This window comes from Fusarium verticillioides, chromosome 4 (genome assembly GCF_000149555.1).
Source record: "Fusarium verticillioides 7600 chromosome 4, whole genome shotgun sequence".
NCBI classification, from domain to species: domain Eukaryota; kingdom Fungi; phylum Ascomycota; class Sordariomycetes; order Hypocreales; family Nectriaceae; genus Fusarium; species Fusarium verticillioides.
In genome coordinates, this window is record NC_031678.1 from 1,600,601 (window position 1) to 1,621,922 (window position 21,322).

At 49.0% G+C, this 21,322-nt stretch overlaps 5 protein-coding genes across 19 annotated transcripts; 2 read left to right on the forward strand and 3 right to left on the reverse strand.

The window, feature by feature from the left end:
* Nucleotides 1-236: 236 nt before the first annotated feature.
* Nucleotides 237-5,446, reverse strand: FVEG_04859 (hypothetical protein). The gene is made up of 3 exons (XM_018892773.1): nucleotides 3,514-5,446; nucleotides 1,824-3,462; nucleotides 237-1,767 (listed from the first exon to the last, which is right to left on the reverse strand). The coding sequence occupies exon 2, from the start codon at nucleotides 3,051-3,053 to the stop codon at nucleotides 2,592-2,594; it is 462 nt and encodes a 153-aa protein (XP_018749523.1). The 5' UTR covers nucleotides 3,054-3,462; nucleotides 3,514-5,446; the 3' UTR covers nucleotides 237-1,767; nucleotides 1,824-2,591.
* Nucleotides 5,431-17,023, forward strand: FVEG_15560 (hypothetical protein). 12 transcript variants are annotated; one of them, XM_018904703.1, is made up of 3 exons: nucleotides 5,431-6,492; nucleotides 6,551-9,357; nucleotides 9,407-17,023. In XM_018904703.1, exon 2 carries the CDS (start codon nucleotides 8,097-8,099, stop codon nucleotides 8,451-8,453), a length of 357 nt encoding a protein of 118 aa, XP_018749526.1. In that variant the 5' UTR covers nucleotides 5,431-6,492; nucleotides 6,551-8,096; the 3' UTR covers nucleotides 8,454-9,357; nucleotides 9,407-17,023. The 12 variants fall into 12 exon arrangements, with proteins under 12 accessions (XP_018749526.1, XP_018749529.1, XP_018749524.1 ...); XM_018904708.1 differs by having other exon boundaries at nucleotides 5,528-6,492; nucleotides 9,414-17,023; XM_018904710.1 differs by having other exon boundaries at nucleotides 5,528-6,492; nucleotides 6,551-6,829; nucleotides 7,009-17,023.
* Nucleotides 10,559-11,883, reverse strand: FVEG_04860 (hypothetical protein). Its single transcript, XM_018892774.1, has one exon. The coding sequence runs from the start codon at nucleotides 11,876-11,878 to the stop codon at nucleotides 11,318-11,320; it is 561 nt and encodes a 186-aa protein (XP_018749536.1). The 5' UTR covers nucleotides 11,879-11,883; the 3' UTR covers nucleotides 10,559-11,317.
* Nucleotides 12,240-14,756, reverse strand: FVEG_15561 (hypothetical protein). 4 transcript variants are annotated; one of them, XM_018904712.1, is made up of 3 exons: nucleotides 13,731-14,756; nucleotides 13,380-13,674; nucleotides 12,240-13,332 (listed from the first exon to the last, which is right to left on the reverse strand). In XM_018904712.1, the coding sequence occupies exon 1, from the start codon at nucleotides 14,229-14,231 to the stop codon at nucleotides 13,890-13,892; it is 342 nt and encodes a 113-aa protein (XP_018749538.1). In that variant the 5' UTR covers nucleotides 14,232-14,756; the 3' UTR covers nucleotides 12,240-13,332; nucleotides 13,380-13,674; nucleotides 13,731-13,889. The 4 variants fall into 4 exon arrangements, with proteins under 4 accessions (XP_018749538.1, XP_018749540.1, XP_018749539.1 ...); XM_018904714.1 differs by having other exon boundaries at nucleotides 13,380-14,436; nucleotides 14,562-14,702; XM_018904713.1 differs by having other exon boundaries at nucleotides 13,380-14,513; nucleotides 14,562-14,702.
* Nucleotides 17,024-17,253: 230 nt separating the features above from the next.
* FVEG_04861 (hypothetical protein) lies at nucleotides 17,254-21,187 on the forward strand. Its single transcript, XM_018892775.1, has 2 exons — nucleotides 17,254-17,457; nucleotides 17,546-21,187. Exons 1-2 carry the CDS (start codon nucleotides 17,359-17,361, stop codon nucleotides 20,960-20,962), a joined length of 3,516 nt encoding a protein of 1,171 aa, XP_018749541.1. The 5' UTR covers nucleotides 17,254-17,358; the 3' UTR covers nucleotides 20,963-21,187.
* The last annotated feature ends 135 nt before the right edge of the window (nucleotides 21,188-21,322 follow it).

Genomic DNA, 21,322 nt, shown 5'->3' on the forward strand with positions numbered 1-21,322 from the left:
GCATCTCGTATCTGTATCTGTATCTTCTTTTTTTACACCTTTAGCGTCAGATCCCCCCCAGACACGAGACTGGAAAAGCTGGAGACTGCTGCATGTTTTGCCCTGAAAATTTGACAGTGAATCTCACGATGACCGGACCCTGCCGAAGAAATGATGTCGATCTGAGCCGACCAATGCCAATCTCGGTACGTACCGTTCTATTTTCAAGTTCAAACAAGTTATGTGGAAGATGCAAATCTTGAAGATACCCTTGCAAGGCTCTTGGTTGGATCTTTTACTGTACACGCCCTTCAATTTCACCAACTACAAAACAGAAGAGAACAAAGAGATGTGAAAATTTTCTCCAATATTGGGTTGGCTGATTGTTTGTTTCAGGGTCATAGGTCTTGGGTCCCCTAATTGTAAAACAAAATCCCCCCAAAGCGCAGTGCAATCATCCATGATCAATGCCAATCCACCATAAAATTTTCCTTTATTGCACACGTGCGAGGGTCCGTTGCTAGCTCAGATCATCAAATTCAGTTGGGAATCGCCGATTGAGATGGAGGATGCGCTGGCAGGGAGAGACAGGAGTTATTGAGTCTCCATACCTGAGCCTAAGCCTTGAGCTAAGTTGATTCACGGCCCGCAATGATCATGACGTTCAGAGACCAATTGACCGACCCCCTTTGCTCCATCTAAACCCGTATCGTACATATTGTACCTTTTTAGTAACCGGGCTTTCGGGAAGCTAAAATCTTTGTTCAATGTCACTGGCAGGACTCTCAGGTGGCAGGTGACAAAATGACAGGGCTTCGTCTCTTCTAAAGATAGACCAGTAGTGCTCAAGTCATCTTGTCAGCCTCTAGCTCTAGGCTAAAGTCTGATAAGTATATCATGTGCTGTAAGTGTTGCAGGAAAAACCTTTCCGTGCGTGCTTTATCGGCCCAAGCCTTTATCGCATATCGCTCGCTCACTTATCCCTATCAAGGGACGTGACGGTTGCATGGACGGAATCCCCAGGGGGCAACCTGATGAGAGATGTCGGCTACCACCAAACGGGTGTATCGTAGAGTTTACTTTAGTACTGCACCTAACTTGAACGAATTGACTTGGCTTACGATATCACAACATGAAGATACGTACTCTTTTTCACTTTCGTGGTGGCATCATGTTAATAACAGGCGAGCACGTTTCGGGTTTCAAAACAAGCTCTGACTGAACTTTGCCTTTTGACTTTTGAGCCGCATGACACCCAAATTGCGAATCTCGGTTTCAAGAGGCCCCGTTCATCGGCGAGGCGAAAAACAAAAATCATGCTAGTAATTGACATCCACGAGGACGTTGAATCCTTGAGATTGTTAGTCAGGCTGTCTCCATAAACAAGGGGCTTATGGCCGGCCATCGGAGCTGCTATGGCTCACACAGCAATTAGCAGTACGTAGTCCCGGCCAAGCTTTCACTTCGAGTCTGGGGAACGGAGCTGGAAGCGGCTCTTAGTTAGTATTATCTTCTGACTGTTGCAAATCTTCTTTGCTGTTGCTCAATCATTAGACTTTGTCTGGAACTACTGGTGGATGACCCTTGCTCTTCGCTTCGCGCGCGCGCATCCGTCCAACTTACAGTGGTAACTTAACTTTAGTAGTTGTAGAATTTTAGCTTCGACGATGGTAACAGATCTTAATGCCGCCGAAACCTCCATCCTCCTTGCTTAACATTGAGACGCGTGGAGCCGGAATTGCTGAGTCACTGCAGATGAAAAGTCGATCCATCCCAGTCTCTCTCTCCCTGGCGGTGACTGTGAGCTTGGTCGTAAAACCCCCGAGAAAAGCAATTCTACCCACATATATACGGTAGTGTCGATGTGCTGTGCCTATGTATGCGACTAGGAATACCCGCCGATTATGCCCTCCAAGTTGGGTGACACTCGACGGAGAGTAAACGAAACACGCAAAAGTTATGCACACTCATACTTTGGAAACTTGTCTTGCTTTGTGTGGAGGGAGAAAAAAAATCTCTTTTGGCTATACTATGCTATGGTATCCAATGATGTGCTATGCTGTGCAGTGTAGTGCAGCCTTCCGCAGTTCCTGTCAATGCCCAGTGCCCCGTAGTCAAAAAGCGCAGTTATACCTCCCAATAGAATAATCCATCGACCGGCTTCTTGCCTGGTCGGTCCTGTACGCCAAAACCAAATGTCCCCAGCCGTTCGTATCCCGGTATCATGATAAACCTCCCGTGCTCCCGTAATCCATATTCTGAAACTTGATATGATATCAAACCCGCCCTGTATTTGGTACAAGATACCGATGGACAAATAAACCGCCCAAAACTATCCCACCAGATATTGGTTGAGATGAAAAGAAATCGTCATGGGTTCGATGTAAAACAAACTTTTTTTTTAATGCAGTGCTCCGGTGTAATGCCAGTCTTTGTTACAAACAAATTCTTTGACAAAGATAAAAAGGGAAAAAGGCGTGAAGTGTGAGTTGAGGTTTCGTTGATGCGTTTAATGTTGTAGATGTTGAATGAGTTGCGTGATGAATATGTTTTTAGATGATGTTTAAATGTGAGGTTGCATGTGGATGAGTGGTGTCGTTATGGCATCGTGCTTAGTATGATCGCCTTCGCTGGGTCCTCACATTGTCGAAGGACACTGCGTACGCTCGGAGTTCCTTCCTCGCCTTGTCTGATAGTTGACTTGACTCTCCTGTTGTTGAGGTGCTTTGCATGGAGCAAAGGCTGCTGTGGGAGCTTGAAGGAGTGAGGGATCGGATAGTTGATTGCTCAGTGCCGTAAGGCTTGAAGGTAGGTTGGCTCATGTGCCTTGATCCGTATGGCTTTGCGTTGGAGAAATCGTAGGCGGGGGACAGGTAGAAGCCCGAGCTGGAGGATTTCGATGACCATTGGCAAGGAGGAGAAGCGAGGCCGGGCGAGCTGGCTTGAGAGCTTGTTGTTGAGGTCTTCTCGAAGTCGGCCAGTCTGCAAGACTCAGAGCAGTAGGCATCAGTTGATGATTGGACCTGCTTGTCGCAAGCGAGGCAGAAAGAGTGAGCCCAAGAATCACAGTCCATGGCTGCGGTGGTATGTGGTTGATGAGAAGGAAGAGTGGTTAGTGTGTGAAGGGATCAGCCCAAGAGGCAGAGAAGTCAAGACTCCTTTATATCCAAGTGATGTCGAGTGAGATCAATAGTTTAATATGGAGGAGAAGCAATTGAAAGGATTGCGAAGTGAAAGAATCGAGATGATGGTGGAGGAGATCAGAGGTCAAGAGGTTCGAGGGGAAGGGTTATGTATATTCTTGGTCAGTGGCCCAGGCACAGCCTTGGTCGATGATCAGTTGCACGACCAGGATGGCGCTAGAGGTACATTGCCTAGGAATTCGTGGAGGAGGGTACCAAGGCACACCACTGCTCCATCGATACGTACTTGTCTTGGTGGAGTTTTGCAGAGAGGTGGGGGCGCCTTGCCGCTCTCAATGCCCTGCAGCAAAGATGTTAGTGCAGGCAAGGATCCAATAGAAGAAGTACGTACAGGAAAATTTGGTCCACCATGGGCCCTGATGGGACGCCCGCCAGGTGTGGGTTGCTCTCGTTTCAACTGGGTGTGTAATGGACAAGCACGCCTGGGTGTCTCACCCTCTAGGGAGTGTTGGAGAGGGAGTGCCAGCAATAGCAAGAGGAGTGGAGATCCAATGCAGAGATCAAAGAGGTGCCCGGTCCTTCAGTGAGCTCCTACTGCTGTACTGTAGGCTGTAGGCTACAGAGGACAGGAAAAGCCTCCGAGACCAAAGGACCAGAGGACCCAAGACATTCAGACACCAGACACAGGCGTGTGATTCTGCTGGAGACATTGGCTGGCTGACTTGACCGTGTCTGCTCTTCCCTGCCTTTCCTGCCCTTCCCGAATTGGCCAAGGAAGGCTACGAGATTGCGATGGATAAACGAAAATTTTTCGATGATTCACTTATGCTCAGCTCAGTTCATGCCCACGAGAGCAATCACCCATATTGAGCTTCGATGAGGTGACTCAGATGCGTTCTCAACGGGGGGCCTTGAGGGTCACGGATGGCACCGTGAGGGCATCAGCCGAGATTTTTCGCTGGGGACTGGGACTGAGCTGATGAACAGACTCAGCACCATAGCGACACCGGAGGTGGGCAGTGGGCTGTTGCTCGCCTCTTGTTTCCGTTACCTACCGTGCAATTCTGCACGGTTCTGCCCGCTTGCTGGGGCTTTCGGAGTGCCCCAAGTGCCCCCTCTCCCCGCAAGACGAAAGGTTGTGCTGCACAAAGGGTGTTGGACCCCCGTGCCCTCCGTCCTTCGTGGTGTGAGGCCTGTTCGACAGTGGTCTGCTTCCAGTTCGAGCATCGTAAATTCACTTCTTGATGGGATTTTATTGCTGGTATTCTGTTTGACCCAGTGACCACCCCGCTCATGAATGGTCAATGGGTGATATTCGTGATCAAGGTCGAGTCTGGGGAGGGGGCTACTTGCACAAGCGAGTTGATGCACTCTCCCTCTTGGTCTCTTGCTCGTACTGTATTATGCTGCTTCATGCTGCCTCTGCTGTAAGCTGCTGCTATGCTTGTACTGCGGCGTAGTGCAATCTGTTTGGCGGTTTCAATGCTTCAAAATAGACTCCAACACAGCGACCCGCAGGAATGGGACGGACTGTATGTGAAAGTGCCCGCCCCTTCCATTGGGAATGGCAGGCCCAGGAGAATACTTGTAAGGGCCTCAGGCAGGAACCCAACAGCTGTGCGCCCGCAAGAGCAGCGCAATGAGTTTAGTGCCGCAGGACTAAGCCTGTAGAGGCATAGCGCCCCCAATGACCCCCTTCCCCACATCCTTGCTGCCGTCTCCCATCTCCATTTCTCTCCACTTTGGCTGCTTCACTTCACTTCACATCTTTCTCCACCTGAAGCACGCAAAATAACCACTAACATTGACAACGTGCTCTTTGAGTTCTGCTCTCCTTTCAGGGTCAATCAATCTAGCCTTGTCAATCTCAACAATTTAGCAGATCGTTCGCAATGGCTAGTTCCTGTCGTGACTCCGCAACAGGAGGGTTCAAGATATCAATGCTCGAAATACGTTGCACAGTGGGCGAATAGTACCAAAGCACAGACACGGCAAAAATTCGTTAATACAAACTCGAACTTTCTATCCGTATGCCGTTCAGTCAATGCTGCAGTTCATAACCACACACTACTTCATTTACATCACACAATAAACCACATGACTAGGATCTTCCTGACGCAATAGAGAGCAGCTAAAGCAACCTCGACCAAGAACTAAGCAGACGCGCAATCGAACTTTGTGAGACGCTCGAAACGCTCAATGCGACAGGAAATGAGAGTGACGCCATCTGGTAACTAATTGCATGTTGATGCCTTCTATGACTGCGCCAGGCCTGTATGTATGGAACCAAGGTCAGCTTCCTGAATGGGCGTTCCCAACAGCAATCAACCATTCAGAGTCCTCTGCCGGGTTTACGGATGCTGTAATATCTGCAGTATCCGTGCCATTCGACAACAGTTTCGACTGCCGCTCTCCCAATCAACCTTCTGTTGTTCAACATGAAGTGCATCACACCATTGGCCCAAATTTTGCACCTTGATAGCCAACAAGCCAATGACCATCAAGCTCCTATCAACCGTAATGGTTCAATGTCGCCATCATACCTTGAGGAGGCGACCCGTTACTGAAACCAGCAACCTTTATCAAACAATCGTGGGTTACGATGGAACAACCACAATTACAATCCGCGCAGCTCTCCACCAGAACTTTGCAAGGGTTGTTCTCGACCATGACCCCTGGCCAACAACAGGAGATCTACCGCACTGGACCCTTGATTTTCACTGTATGTTCAACAAAGGATAATGAAATTTCTTCATATCTTCGCCACAAGCCACCATGGGCTTGGTCTCGATGAGGTTTCACGAGGCTCTTTACATTTCTAAAATGCCCGAATGTTGTCGTGCAGCAGTGTATATCAGAGCACAAACTAGACCAAGTCCATTGCCTCGAGGAATGACGCCAAGGATGATATGCGCACCTCAATGGATACACAACTGGGCATCACGAAACAGAGACCAACCGCCGTGCACTTTGTTCGCTGTATTACATTACATACTATCTTACCCTGCTGTATTGCGTCTTTCTCTCTCTCGATTTAGAGGAAGTCCACAGCCCTGCCGTCTCCTGAAGTAGCGCTTGTGTCAGTTGAAGCGTTGATGACCTGAAGGAGCCTTTCAGCGCTACGAGTCAAACCAGGCTGTGCGCTCAACGTCTTACCCCAGGTTCACCGGGAATTGCATTGCAGGGAGGGAGCGAGGTTGACAATGGCCGGCCGCCTATCGTGATCATCAACTAACACCATCATTCAGAGCCATGCCTAGGGGAGGAAAGAAAACTTGGGACCTCGATCTTAGGTGACAAAAAGAATTGGTTAACTTAGCCCGAGCTTAGTGTACCCTTTGCTGAGTTTATTTTGATATTCTATATCAAGGTCTGATATTTTCTTGCTCCTCGGGGAGCATGCGTCGCTGATCTCTTGAACTTCTCAGCAAAGCCATTCCTCTTTCGATCATGCCTGCGTCTGGGGGCGGATACGGCAAGGGGCTCGGAGCGAATCATTGTCTACCATTGGTCTGCACTCCACCCAACTGCATCCCCGTCCTGTTTCTGCCGCCTGACCACTTATTCCAACCTCTTCGAAAACAACAAGGTCGCATTGTCGTGTATCACGCCCATTTTGCTGCTCCTAGTTTGTACTGGTAGCGTCTGGCACTAGCGGGTCAATACTGCCTCTGGGGTGCATGTTGTCAATGATGGTTCCCTTCGAGGTAGGCTTGACAAGACGCCAGTACTATTCCCCGGATTCTTGTGGAATACAATGCCGGGGCCTGGTTGAAGATAGCAAACATGCATAATCTTTCAGTGGTACACTGCGTATCCTGCATTCTCTGAAACACGCCTGGTTGGGTCTTACTGTCAAGTCTTATCTAACAACGTTTCGAGGCAGTTTTGACATATCTATCCACCAATCCGTTGTATTGAAAACGCAATCGAACGCAACATGCTTAGAATATTGCCTCTTAATCACCTGTCAAGAGATAATGGCTATATTGTTCGCCAATCAACAATTTTACTCGGCATGTCGCGGCAATTATGCTACTTAGGTTTCATTCGGGCTTTCACGACCACCTCAATCAAGGTTTCTGCCAATGGCTATTATCTCTATGTACGATGCTACAGCGACTTTGCTACCCGAAAGACCACGGTGCATTTTGAGGAGCTGTGAAGATTCATGGCCGAATCAAAAGTTCACACAACAGCGCTGATCTCACGATATGTCCACAACGCATGGACGATCAATCGCGGCGATGACACTTGAAGATATACGGAATATTTAGTCCAAGTGTTGCATACGTATTAGTTAATGGCCGAGGTAAAGGTACGGCCCCCACTCAATGGAGTGAATACCTATCCATTGTCCAGATAACTCGGGTTGCATCTGTCGTCACTTGAGCGCCCGCAGCTGCATCAAACCAAGATATGGCGCATACGAAGCATTCATCACACAATCAAGTCTCCATCGTACTTTTTGATAAGATAAACAGCCGAAGGGTCCCCCCACGATTTCATCAGCTCGTCCGAGATTAGCAATGTCTGTTGTTAGCTCGTCGGACAGAGCGACCAGATTGGAAATTGATCCATGGATTTGTTCTTCGGACACGGTTCCAGCCGCCCAGCCCGCAGCCCACAGCCAGGTCATGAACTCTATTAACCAAACTTTCCGGTCTAGAACGGTGACCTTTCCTTAATTGAGCACAGAATTTTGTCGTCAGCCGTCGACGCCGAGAATCATCAATTATGAAAGGTTTTTGCCGTTGGCTTACTGCGTGACCTACTAGCCTACGCCGTACTCATACATGATGGCATCAGGAACCACAAGCAATGCCCCAAAGCTAACGAACAGGGACGAGACTCGAGGCACTGGCCACGCGGGAACCAGGGAACTCGTTTATCCGCTAACTCAAGAGGCTCAATCAAGTTGTAAAAGTCCATGTTCTTCGATCTTTTATTTAGGAGTTGATCCGTAGTTCGTGTATGGGCAATCAACAAAATTGCGGGAAGCCCGGTTCACCCTTGCAATTCACCCATCTGTGGGAGTCGGCACGCAGTTGCAACACAATGGTTGCAGCGAAAGATTGCTTTACCAATCTCACATCTCAGCAGCTGCCTCGTGTAAGCGAACCGCTGGGGAGAGAGCCAGCCTCATGCGAAAGCCGCATTCTTCTCGTCGATTCGCTCAAAGCTGCAGGTCAGCAATCCCAAATGAGATTAACGCACAGAAGCAGAATCAATATATTTCCGTGTTGGGGGTTTGTGGCGTTCGCTGTCATCCCAAATCGAGGAGCTGCGCAGCTTCAGCTGCAGTCCTGTCCAACCATTCAAGACTCGTAGAGTCACATCGAGCCCCAGTCCAGGATGAGCACTTATAAGTTTGGTGCAACACATCACCAGAGCAGATGAACCATCTCAGCGGGAGGGTTCGAGCTGGTGCAAGGATTCAGAACTCCTTGGGGGGGGGATATTCAAGATTGGCGTGGTCTGGTGGTGCTGTTAATGGTGGGCTAACCGATCACCTCACCCTCCTACCAAACTGCCCAAGCTCTGGTAGGTGCTCGTGGTCTTGGTCTACCAGCCCCTATTTCCAACGAAGTCCGTGCAAAGAGCATTGGCGGGATTTAAGTGAGACTTGGACAAAGGTCTAGCCAAGCCGCACACAGTCTGCACACAATGATGCTCACGAAGTGGAAGGACAATTAATTACATTGCCGCTTTCCCTCGCTCGCTGCGCCAAGTTCAGCTGCGCTACGAGTACTCGATCGACGAAAAAGAAACTACTAGCAGGTCGCCCGCCTGGGATGACGCGAGCACCGTACATAGAAGGCGGTATCTTCAGGGGTCCGGGAGCTTTGACAAAAGGCTAGCAGGCTATGTTGGTCGTAAACGCCAGCAAAGGATTACTTTTCTTCGCCAGGGAAAGGTTTTCCCGACAAGCTGAAGAGTTGAGAGATTGTACTTGCCGATGCATACCGGCTTGGGTCGGTCGCAGCATCTGTTGAGTAGTATAACCACTTTGTGCTGTACCAGGAAGCTCTGTGCCTTGCAGCATCAACAGCGGATAGGCTTCGGGTACATCCTCCGAGTTTCTCATGCAGGTCAACTTGATGGGAACGTGAGAGGCAACCAACAAAACGGACACAGCCAGCAGCATTCAGGAATTGGGCGATAAGACCCAAAAAGGCATTCTCTGGGTGTGGCGTGGTCTGACAAGAGTGGTTGCCTCGTGCCCAATGGCCAGGTGAGCCATCTCATTCGTCAGATAACCACTATGATCTGACAAGATTGAGATTCAAGTTGATATGAAAATTTTCTTGAAGCCGAATTTTCAGTCCCCTGAGCCATTATCGCTAGGGAATAGCACGGCGAATCCCTTGCTCTCCACCAGAGCCTGACAGGATCAGGTATCCTATGTGTATCGTTAACCATTCCTTGACAGTGCCAAGAGATATCCCCAGAGTTGATTGTAGGTTGAAAGCGGGTGAATCAGCTTAGGGCATCAAGGCTCCTTGACAGGCACTGGGTCCTGGATGACAAGAATAGTCTGAACCTGGTCAGTGTGCCAAGTTGGGCATGATCTACAAAAGCCTATCGCTACGTACCTTGCCGCCCGAGGTTAGAGGCTAAGCTAAAACTACTAGAGCACTGTTTAACGGCACACCTTTGACTGGCTGCGTAGGGCTCAAGGCTCGACAGAGGGGCTTTGTCCACTAGCCGTGGCTCCCCCGTGTGCAATTTTTTACGTATGGTTGCTTTTTTCTACGGGTGTCCCTTTTTGCAGTTTGGAGTTGCTTAGAGACTTGTCCAAGAAGGTGAAAGCGCTGTCTGGGAATGCCAAGCTTCATTTCATTGAGACTGGGGACGGAGAATGAGATGACCAGATCGGCCGATTGCTTGCATGACGACATGGACTTTTCTTTCCCTCTGGTTTCTGTCTTCCCTGTTCTGTCGCTTTGTTGGGGCCCAGACTCGAGCAAGGGCCTGAAGCTCAGTCCTCGTGAGCTGATGCCATCGTGAGATTGGGTTGTGCAATGAGATCAGATTCCACTGGAGTGGAGTCCCAAAGCTTTTTTTTTTTTCTTTCAATTATTTGACTTTTCTTCGTTTTCGCCTTGGTTCTGTTTTTGACGATGGCGATATTTTCCTTAACACTCTTTCGTCATTTTTGCTTCATTCTTTGTTTGAAGCCTTGTGGATTAACTTATAAGGACACTGTTAAGATCGTTTGACACAACAACTCTTGATCGATCGTGACACATATTAACAATCTGTCATTCTCCTGGCACCATCACCAGCACCAGCACGTTTCGAGAAATGGCGCGGGTCGAGATATTTGGTTCCTTGCAGCAGCTGTCATGTCACTCTGTCTATCTGTGACTCTTTGAGGGGTGGAGTTTCTTCACTACGAGACGTGACCCTGACCTTGGACCTTGATTTTAGCAGCCGCTCTCGCTCAGGTCCGAAGAAGCCGCCTGCTCCTCTCTTCCCGTAAGGGGTGTGTGTTTACATGGGCTTTTGATTGGCTCACAGGCCGCTTCAAGTGCCGTGTCATTCGAAGATTGGTTGCATGGGCCATCAAGAGCTTCATGATATTGATGGTCCCTGGCCGAACCAAGGATACTCTCACTGAGACGAAGGAAAAGTTTTCATCTCGTAGTTTGATTGTCTTATTTCCAAGTTTTGTTATGAAATCTGTATCAGTAGACGTCCTTGCAGTACCATGTGGTTCTTGGACTTTGCCCTGCTGACGTTAGCCCTAAAAGTTGAGTCATGAGAAACATCCAGAACGTCTGTCTCAGAGGGAGGGAGAAATTCAACGGTTGTCTAAGAGCGAGCATTCCACTCATTCTGTCTATCTGTGACATTCTGGTAATCAACAAAGGTCGCCAAGGTCACATCGCTGAAGGATTTACATTCGACCCCTGACATAACAGAGCAGAATGGTAACATTCATGCCCTCGCTTCGGCGGCAGGTAAAGCAAGGACAGAAGACTCCGAGTCCGAACTCCTGCTCCTACTCCTAGCACGACATACAAAAGTCTGGGGTTAAGGTCAGGCCTGCACGCTGCAGTGAGCCGCATGCTTTGCTCGTTGACGTCGTTCCTTGACTGAGAGTCTCGAGTTTGGTCAGTAGCTCTAGTCAACTCAAGCGAGACGAAATTGACTGTCCTGGTAAACTCGCCAAGGACTTGACCTATCATTTACAAAACCTCCGTACCGTTGACCCTCGCTTGCAGAACATCCCTTGCGTCGGAGTTGAAGTTCTCAACGCCGACACGTTTTTCAGAGACATTCTCAAGCAGGGACCACATGGTGTCTCCAGTATTCAACAACGGTTCTGCAATGTTTTCCTTTCTTTTTAATTGCTTCCTCGCCTCCCTCGACGTCTTTGGTGTTGGACTGGCCTGGAGCGTTGCATCGTGCCTTGTCTTTGCCTGTTTGCTGACTAGGCAGATCTGACATATCACATTCAACGTGCGTTCCCCGCATTCTTTGTGTCTCTTACGACAAGGGTTGTTAATCTTCGGCTGGAGCAAATTTGCATGATGAGCAGGAGGGAGCTTGTCAGCGTCAGGGCCCGTGGTGCCACGCTGCCATCTACTGCAGGTTCTGCTGCAACGAGCAAGGATGTGTGCTCTTCTGGCCATTGCTGTACAGTTACGTAGGTACAGGCACAGTGGCCTAGTTACACCCTCAACTCCTTCAAGCGAAAGGGTCTTGTTCAAGGGGGAGGGAAAGAAAACGGGATTGGATATTGGCATATTGGCCACCCAATCTCTTGACAAACAAAAACATCTTTACGTCGCAGGGCATACAATTCATATTACCGGGCTCCCAGGCTGTTAAGTCTGTGCGATGCCAGGCCAGGCCAGGACAGGACAGGTGCCTCCTGAAGCCCCCAATCCCAAGGCCTGGGGCAAAACACAAAATGGCAAATTTCTACAGCATCAAGTTGCTGCAGCTGCTTGTTTTTGGACAGAAAAGTAAGCTCGCCTTCGTGGCTTATCAGGGAGGGGGGCTTGGGGTTGCCGTGTAATCCCCGTTCCTGCGCTGAGTGGTCACCGGGGGCCATGGGGTTACACTTTGAGTCTGGGCCGTCATGAAGCATTGCATCTGCATTTCAATGAGAAGAAGGAGAGGAGCATAATCGACAGGCCTGCGTCGGGACCATCGAAGATCCGCTTCGGCCGCCCTCGCTTGGAGTGCTGGCGGCTTAAACGGGAGAGACACAGACTTTTTGTTGTACTGTACGTACAGTACAATATGTACGAAAAGCCAGTCCAAGTAAGAACTTGACTTCAGGTTGTACAACAACCATGAGCTTTTACTCGTTCCAGGGAGGGACAGAAACAGGCGTGTGGCAAGACTCAGGCAGCCTCAACTCAATGATTGATTGCGAGGGGGCGAGTCCAAGTTTGCATATCGTTGCGTTTCATCGCAGCTGACCGGTTTCTCTCGTCTATCAGAGAAGTTTTCTTTTTTCTTTATGGTGTTGTCCGTCTTGAGATTACCCCCATTTGCTATGCAGCTCTGCCAGCTGAGATCGCCACAAGGTCGCATTGTATTGTACGCAACAATTTTTAAAGCTAGCCAATCACGTCTGAGCAACCCCAGACTTGTGCTGCGCCGCTAGACGTGGGGAACTCCAACGTTTGTTCAAGTGTTGGAGAGAGGGAGAGGGAGAGAAAGTAGGAGAAGGGCGCTGAAAAGTGACAAAAGAGACTGGTCGTGTTGCTGTGCATGAGATGAACTGCGGGGCGCTTGCGTGCCGTCCTGTAGCTGTGTCTCTAGCTGCAGAGTTGCGGCTGGCTACAGTACGAGAGGAAATGCTGGATGGCCATTGTCCAACGCCATTCTCGAGTTTACCTGTCATATTGTTCGGCCTTTGACCCCTACTATGAGTGGTATGATGCTTAACCAGAAGAGGCCGTCACGGCGTGTCATGTTACACCAACAGAGCTTCAGTCTTGGCTGACCCCTCTCGCTCTCTCACTTGTCGCAGACGACACTGCACTCTCGCTAGACGCTGAACCCCGTCGCTCTCAACCTCGCTTGGTGGTTTGACTAATTACCCCGGATTTCTCCAGGCTTGGACTCGGCTTCGTCGGTGGCTTCATAAAAGCCAGCGGCTACACCGTGAAAAGGATGACAAACCTTTTATCGTTTTGCGTTGGACAGGTTCTCCATTCTTTGTTCATTACAGCAAGCGCTCGCACTAGAGAGGGTAAGATTGTTACAGTACCATGGTCATGGAACACAAACCTCCCCGAGCCGCACCTTTGGTGCCCCGTTAGTTAAAGGTCTGTATTCAACACCAGCCACCAACTAGCAAACACGATGCTTCTGTGTGTGTGTGTGTTGGTGGCAGTGTTGTCATAGATCCGATGGCTTGGGCCAGGCTCTCTGACGACATTTTCTTTTGAGGCTCCTATACATTATGGGATCGTCTTGCATGAAAGAGATTATTACCAGCCATGTCTATGCACGTTTGCATGCTGGCTTGTCTAGTCGAAACGCAGCTATCTCTGGTCCGTAAGATACAGCAGATAGCTCAGCTCTGGTCAGAGTTAGCTTGGTGATAGGGAATATTGATGTTGAATCATTATCGATTACCAGGTCACACCCCCTCTCCCGTGACCTCGATCAATGTTGCTATCTTCCACGTTTCCCGTTAGTTCAGTGTTTCTCGTGTGATAACGACGAGTCTTGTCTATTTGCATTCTAGCGCACAAATGCTAGGAGGGAATACTGCACAGAACAATTCTGCTGCAATCAGAGAGGGGAAATATTGCGGAGGTGGCGCCTGAGTTGGATGATGTCTCGTTCTCGTGCCGTGCCATGTGACGCACTTGATAAGGTCGCATTTCGATTGGTGCTTCTGCAGGAACTTTGAGACCCTTGCGTTTTGGAATGACATGCTTCACAGAGAGACAGACAGGGAAAAGGGCGCGTCTGGACACAGTTAGACAGACAGTGAGGGGGACATGGTGGGTGTGGTGACCTCTCACGGGACCATGGTGATGATCTTTGATGAGGGTCTGAAGCGTGGGGGGGAGTTACAGTAGGGAAAATGTGATCTACAAGACTATGGTCTAGGGTAGTGATAACGGGCATGATGCTACATCCATATTGAATCAGTCCAGCAACATATCAATGAACCACTTGATTCAGTGAATAGTTGCAAGATGGTGTATAGCCAGAACTCCAGTATGACTAGACCTGACTCGTTATAATGAGTTCTTTTTGTGATAACGTGGTCATTGTACATTGCATTCGTTTGACCACCTGGCAAAATGCAAACCTCACCTCATCACTAACTCTTATCTCACTCATTCGGTTAACTTCCACTCACAATCCTGATACATCATCAGAAACACCTCAACCACTCGCAGTGTGCTATATCGTGTCATTTACCCAAAGCTACCCCTCCCATCATGCACTTACCCGTCATTCTACTCGTTAGCAGTTTAGTGGTATATGTCCCCTGTGCCTAAATCGAATTGCTGATGCTCCTACCCGAGACCTGCACCTTGATACCGATCAAGCGTCTGTATGTAAACTCCCGCACAGAGACGGGTGCTTGCATTACACCGAGACGGGCGACTACACAACGGGATATCATATGGTATTTGTGTGGATTTGGTGATAAGTCAAAGCCATTGTGATTGAAGGACCCTGATAGCAAGAACCTTGATGTGAGGTCGAAAGGCAAAATGATCACTTTAATGGAGACAGTCTAAGAATAGGGATATTGGATACCATTATTGTAGCCTATGGCAGTTCCTGACCTGGCCGAGAGATGGTCACCGAGCACAAGCTCACGTGTAGCCTCTGTCCTTGTTCCCCGACCCAGTTACTGCTCTTCACATGATGAGAAGAAACATGGAAATGGCGCGTATTATAAGTTGGATCAGCGTTTTAGTTTCAAGGAAGGTAGTGCTTATCCTGGTCATGTTGTTCCTCAATATGGACCGGCTCGGGCTTCAGACATGCCTGAAAATCAAGTTATTGTCTTTATACTAATCATCATGACATGAAGTGCTTCTTTTCCTATGGCAGGTATACATATCCAGAGAGCTTGGGCCTAGACCCTGAAGTTGCAGTAAATATCATGAGCTCTTAAGCCAGATATTGATTAGACAACATCACCGTGAACAGAAGGTTCTGTACCAGTTGTTTTATTCTGCTATCCGCAAAAGTATAGTTCTGATCTCGATATCAAACTCAAACTCGAAAATGTCAGTCAGTCAAAAAGAATGAATAAGTTGTATTCATCTCGAGATATAACCCTGTCTCTTGTTGACCTATGCACAATACGTGCGATCTAGATCTCAAGAGCCAGCATGGCACTTCCATATTCACATCGTTGCTTTACCTGGTCGATATTGCTAACATAAGCCACGAATATTACAATAGTTGATATTGATATGCCTGCGAGCTAACCGTTAGTGAATTAACCAAAATCGTTATTTTCCCAAGCTCCATGGGCCTGGGCCTGACCGCATCACGTCAACTGAAGAGATACCAGTAAGTAATGCACAGATTGTAAGCTACCTTATATACAAGAAAACATAAAGAAACACATGGGACGTATTGATAAGGTAAAGGAATTATGGTCTCACAGCCAGGGCCGTGCCGATCCATTTGGTCTGGGAGGTGCCAGTCAAAGCCTATGAGTTATAACACACAGCTCAAGTTATCTTGTCTCCACCAAACTTCTCGATGTATCATAGGGAAAAGTGAGTGCAATAGCCCTTTGTTTTGGCGTACGTTTCACCTCAAGATTTATTAGCAAGCTCGCTTAGCAAGACCATGGAAAGTATTTGCTCAAGTGTTGGCTTCTACCATCCTGGCAGCTCGTATTAGACAACCTCGACTTAGGCTAGCACCTTGGGACCAGTATGATACTGTTAAAGCTCAAGCGCCATAAACCTTGTAAGCTATAGCGACCTTCATAGTCTCGATAGTATCCAGAACATCAAGCTTCGTGAGGTTTACAAAGTTGCTGTAGTTGACAACTACAAGGTTGAGTCATCCACATCTGCGTCTTCCGCCGCTTGGAGTTCCCCATTCCGAACCAATATCTTAGAGCATAGTTTACAAGATCCCCAGTATCTTCTGTCGTGAAAGCCTCCCGGTCCGACACAGGCTTTGGTGGCCTTTACTGCTCCAATGGTTGCTGTAATGTTCTTAGAATTCAATGTGAGAGCGCAGATTATGCTGTCCAGCGTTATATGAGATGGGATTATCAATGGAGGCGAGCTATAATTGACGCTGAGCATCAGAGCTTTCACCCCTTTGACAATGATGCTCTTATTGCTCTCATGGGCCGACTGCATGAATGAACGAACCATTGACAGCATCTTTTCCCCAGCTTCAATCGTTAAATCGGGGTACTTCCTAACCAGTGCCATACTCGAAAAGGCCTTCAAGGCATCTTAGGTAGCCGGACTCCAGACGGCCGAGCTTCTTCCCAGATACTTCGGGTCGGGGTTAGAAACGGCAACCCGACGGACAGCCTCGGGCTGCATGGAGGTCAGCAAAACTCCAGCAAGATCCAAGCACGAATAACTGCTTAACGCCGCGGCTTGTGCTCTATATACTTCAGAGTATATCACTATTGGAGTTCCCCTTGAGTGGTCGAACGAGAGAGTATCTTGACTCATGGGTGCTCAATATGATGCGCTACACACAAGGTGTCTCTGTTTTTGCTTCACAACCATGGTACTGGATCACTGTGAAGGATCTTCCGAGAGAAAGTTTGAATTTACATAGGTTACCTATCTCATCTTAGATACCTTAACCAACAGGTAGATAGTACCTGAGCTCAACAATGAAGCGTTCAGTAATTGATGAAGTAAGAACAGTGATTGGCTGAGGAACATTTATGTAAATTAGAAGAATACCTGCCTCCAAGATAGAGGCCAACTTTTATACAGGAGATGAAACACGCCAAATAAAAGACTAGGTAATAAGTACTTGTAGCTTGAATTTAGGTAAGGCCGTCTTGATTGCCTCTTCTGTCTCAGAGTGTTCATGTTAGTGGTTGGGAATGTCACGTGCTCTCGTGTCACTGACGTTCCCGGCTGGTCTCTTTGTTTTCCCTTCCAGTCAATTCACCTTCATTTTAGCCGCACAGAGGCACAGTCAATTGATTTCCTTTCGCAACCACTCTTTTCACCGTTCTAAAAGACGCTTGCTCGTGTCTGCCTTCACCCTGGAAGATGCACGACTCGCCACCATGACAGACTCGCAGATGCTTGCTCAGGCAGGCAGCAATGAGACGCAGGATAGCCAGCCCATTTTCGAGGCCTACAGGGCTGAGTTTGGTGTAGGCACGGTACGTAACCAGTGTAGCTGAATTGCCTCTGCACTGGGGTTTGCGTCCTCACGATCAAGATGCACTAACACTTGCCTGCCTCAAACAGCTCAGTAGTTCACCTCCCAAATACGTTCCATCTTCGAAAATAACCACGACAAGCCCGAAACAGATTCCTTCACCTACGAGCGAAGTAGTTGTTCCATCATCCGACCCGCCAGTCATCGATTTAGCAGTACCGGCTACTACTGTTCACCACGGTGCGTTATCGGACAAAGCGCGTCCAGGGGGTCCCACTACCGAGAATGACGATCCGTCGCACTGGGACACGACCAGGGTGGCACTGACACATTCGAAAAAGCAATGTGCAACTCTCGAGGCAGACGTGGTGAATGGCGTTGCACAGGGCCTCCAAGATCGCGTCAATTCGAACAGCAACGTGAATCTGAGCGTTCGGGTGCCAGCTACATTTATCAAGCCAAAACACCTTGCCAACTCTTCCGCGCGCCATGACAGCCCGCAGCCGCAATCAGTGCAAGACAATGCACCCAAGCCTCTAATCAAGTGTCTCAAGCCGTCGGCCAGTGCTGTAACTGCCGCCTTGCGCAAAATGGACTATTCTCAACAGACCCCGACACAGGTGAACGATGATCGTGATTACAGCGAATACTGTGATATTGTACCCTCGAGCCCCGTCAATGGTGATACTCAACCCGCCTCTCACGAACCTCGCACACTTCAGGATGATGATACAGGGGCCGTGAATTTTGCGAACATGAGCGAGCTGGGCCGGCCTTCGTCTCAAATATCAGAGGATGCAGGTTTCGACAATACTAGAGGTGACTGGAGACATCCTGACGGGACCTCACAATTGAATAACGGTCAAACCCCGCACCGTCCTCACGCTCCCACCTTTGAGACGCCTGCTGTACCCAATAACCCATTTGCTGCGAGACCTAGCATCGCCGCGCCTCTGGCTGGCAGTCAATTGTTCGGCCAGACGCAATTTTCTTCGGCTATCAAACATATTAGTCCAACATCTTCACGACCTTCTCCGAAGCTCTTCAACTCTATATCGCCAAACCTCATTGAGACATCTCCTTTGAAGAACCGTGCCAATGTCTCGTCGCCATCCGACATCCGAACCTCGAGTCCTCAACGCCGTCTCCATGACATCCCCGAAACGTCATTACAAGATCTGGATGGAGGACCCATTAGAGCGGTAACGCCTGTGAACGATCAATCTACAGCTGGTGAAATGATTCCAGAATCACCCCCATCCACTGATCCCACAACTCGAGCCAAAGCACCTAGATCATCGAACACCACTGAGCCAATGGCACATTACGAGCCAATGAAGAAGTCTCAGGAAAGGAAGAGCATGGAAAACTTCGTAATTCCTCCCTGGGCTTCCGATGACGACTCTGACGATGCTATTCGACGGTTGGAGAGACGGAAGAAGATTGAGCGGAAAAAGGCACAGGCTGCAGAGGAAATGGGCCGCGTTAGCTTCACACCCAAGATCAGGCGCAACTCAGCAGAACAGCCATCGCGGAAGAAGAGAAAGGTTTTGCCGCTTGAAGAGCCCGAAATAAACCTCAACCCTTCACCCAAAACCGACAGGGGCAAGGGGCAAGAACTGCCACCTCTCGTGGATGACTCCCAGAAAGGGCTGGTGGTTTCTAACGAGACTCTCCCTGTTACATCAACTAAGGCCACTCCAGGAAACAGTGCTCCCGATAATCCGCAGATCGATCATGACGGAGACATAGTCTTGGTCGATGCAGACAAGGTCGTCGTAGACGATGACATGATACCAGCAACCAGCCCAGCGCCTTCTCTCCCACCTACAGCACCCGTCGAACAACCGCCACCATCTGAGCCTGAGCTACCACAGCTCCGTGTCGAGGATGAGGGCTTACCACAAGGCCCTACCGACCATTCAGAGCCTTCATCTTTGCCCCCAGCACGGAAGCGGACGACTAGGACTTACGGCCGTGCAGCTCGGCAAAAGCGCAGAAACCCATTTCTCAGTTCCTCGTTCTCGGACGGGCTGATGAGTGATTTGAATCCGAAACCTATGCCTATATCGTCGCCCCTGCAAAAGGTGACTGCAGTTTCGATGATTGAAGAAGAGCCAGAGGAGGAATTACCCCTGTCCCGTACAGCAGAAGACAAGAGCGAGAAGAAATCCGCATCGCGTTCCAGGAAACCTGCCCGTGATGTCTATGCGGATCTTCCACCACCGATGACTACCCGCTCGCGTAGGAGCGATCGAGCAGATACAGCCCCAGTTACCCCGTTGGCCAGTCGCTCTGTAGGTCAGGTACCACCGACATCTTCGAGTTTGAGTATCCTTTCAACAACACCTCTGCCTTCTGACAAAACAACACCCGGGACACAAGACTCCCCGGGTTCTGGACGGCCGGAATCAGTCACTTTGCCGTCTCCAAGAGACAGTCGCGATTGCTACAAGGAGGAGGCCGGAAAAGGATCGAAGACTGGGTCACCTCAGCCAGCAAAAAGAGCAGCAAGAGTATCTAAGCGATTCTCATATCTTGATTCAGACTCTACTGATGAGCTACACCTGTCACCAGCTGCAAGTGTGCTTGAAAGGAGCATGGTGCATTCCAAATCTAGTCGATCCTTCAAGCAAAGCTTTGCCCAGGCCCATCGAGCAGGACGCCTGTTCGAGCGCATGGTCTTTGCCATTTCTTTCTCAGACCAGTTCAAAGCACAAGAGCGCAAGAAGTTGGCGACGAAAATCACACAGTCGGGAGGTATCATTCTTGCTGAAGGGTTTCAAGACATGTTTGAACATTCATCCATCATGGATGCAACCCATCCTGTGATTGATGAGCAGGACTCATTACAACTCACCAAGCATATTTCTGAGAGCGGGTTCACAGCACTCATCGCAGACAAACATTCACGCAAAGTCAAATATATGCAGGCTCTGGCGCTGGGGCTCCCCTGCTTAGCTCCTCAATGGATAATGACATGTTTCAACAAAGGCGTTATTGTCGATTGGGAACCCTATGTTCTATGTGCAGGTGAATCCGCTGTGCTTGGCAATGCAATCCGGTCAAGAATATTGGTACCGTATTCAGCGACTGAAGCAAAGCTGGCCGAGGTCATCCAACAGCGACCGCGACTACTTGACGGACAGCGGGTCCTGGTTGTCATTGACTCGAAAAAGTCTCGAAATGAGGCCAAAGAACCTTACATCTTCCTTGCGACTCTACTAGGGCCATCGATTTCGCGAGTGTTTTCAACACAACAAGCAAGGGAATTGTTACTGGAGCATCAGAAAGCTGGAACTCCGTTCGACTGGTTATATTTGGATAAAGGAACAGGGACCGTTGACGCCGTCCTTGCGCCCACGGAAACAACTGGTAATAAGAAACGTCGAAGATCAACCGCAACTCAGCCCCGGATCGAAAATATCCGTGTCTTGAGTGACGAACTTGTCATTCAGAGTTTGATTCTCGGACGTATGGTAGAAGAAGAGGAAATGTATACATAATCATGGCTCCATTTTTTAGAGGGCGTTTAAGGTCTATCACTAGGTATCTTGGGAAATCATGTCGATCACTTAGACTGATGCATTGGATGGCGTTGTAAGGCGGCGGGAAGGCCTGGGAAGTAATGGGATTCAATGGATAGCTACTGCAACGTATCGACAGTACTGCACTAGTTAGCTTATGCTGTAGCTAGCAAGGACAGGAGACATGGAGTTTATACCAAGTTGTTTTGAAAATTTCGATGTTTGTGTTGCTTGAGTGATATGTGGTACAACGCGACACCTGGTTACATCATACTGTCGTTATTCACCTCGGGTTGTCCACTAGATGGGGCAGATATTCAAGGATTGCCCTTTGAATCC

Coding starts and splice junctions, on each gene's coding strand:
- FVEG_04859 (XM_018892773.1), bottom strand. CDS start 3,053: ATGGACTGTGATTCTTGGGCTCACTCTTTCTGCCTCGCTTGCGACAAG.
- FVEG_15560 (XM_018904706.1), top strand. CDS start 8,097: ATGGGCAATCAACAAAATTGCGGGAAGCCCGGTTCACCCTTGCAATTC.
- FVEG_04860 (XM_018892774.1), bottom strand. CDS start 11,878: ATGCCAATATCCAATCCCGTTTTCTTTCCCTCCCCCTTGAACAAGACC.
- FVEG_15561 (XM_018904712.1), bottom strand. CDS start 14,231: ATGCCCGTTATCACTACCCTAGACCATAGTCTTGTAGATCACATTTTC.
- FVEG_04861 (XM_018892775.1), top strand. CDS start 17,359: ATGACAGACTCGCAGATGCTTGCTCAGGCAGGCAGCAATGAGACGCAG. Junction 17,458..17,545: donor CTGAGTTTGGTGTAGGCACG/GTACGTAACCAG, acceptor TGCCTCAAACAG/CTCAGTAGTTCACCTCCCAA.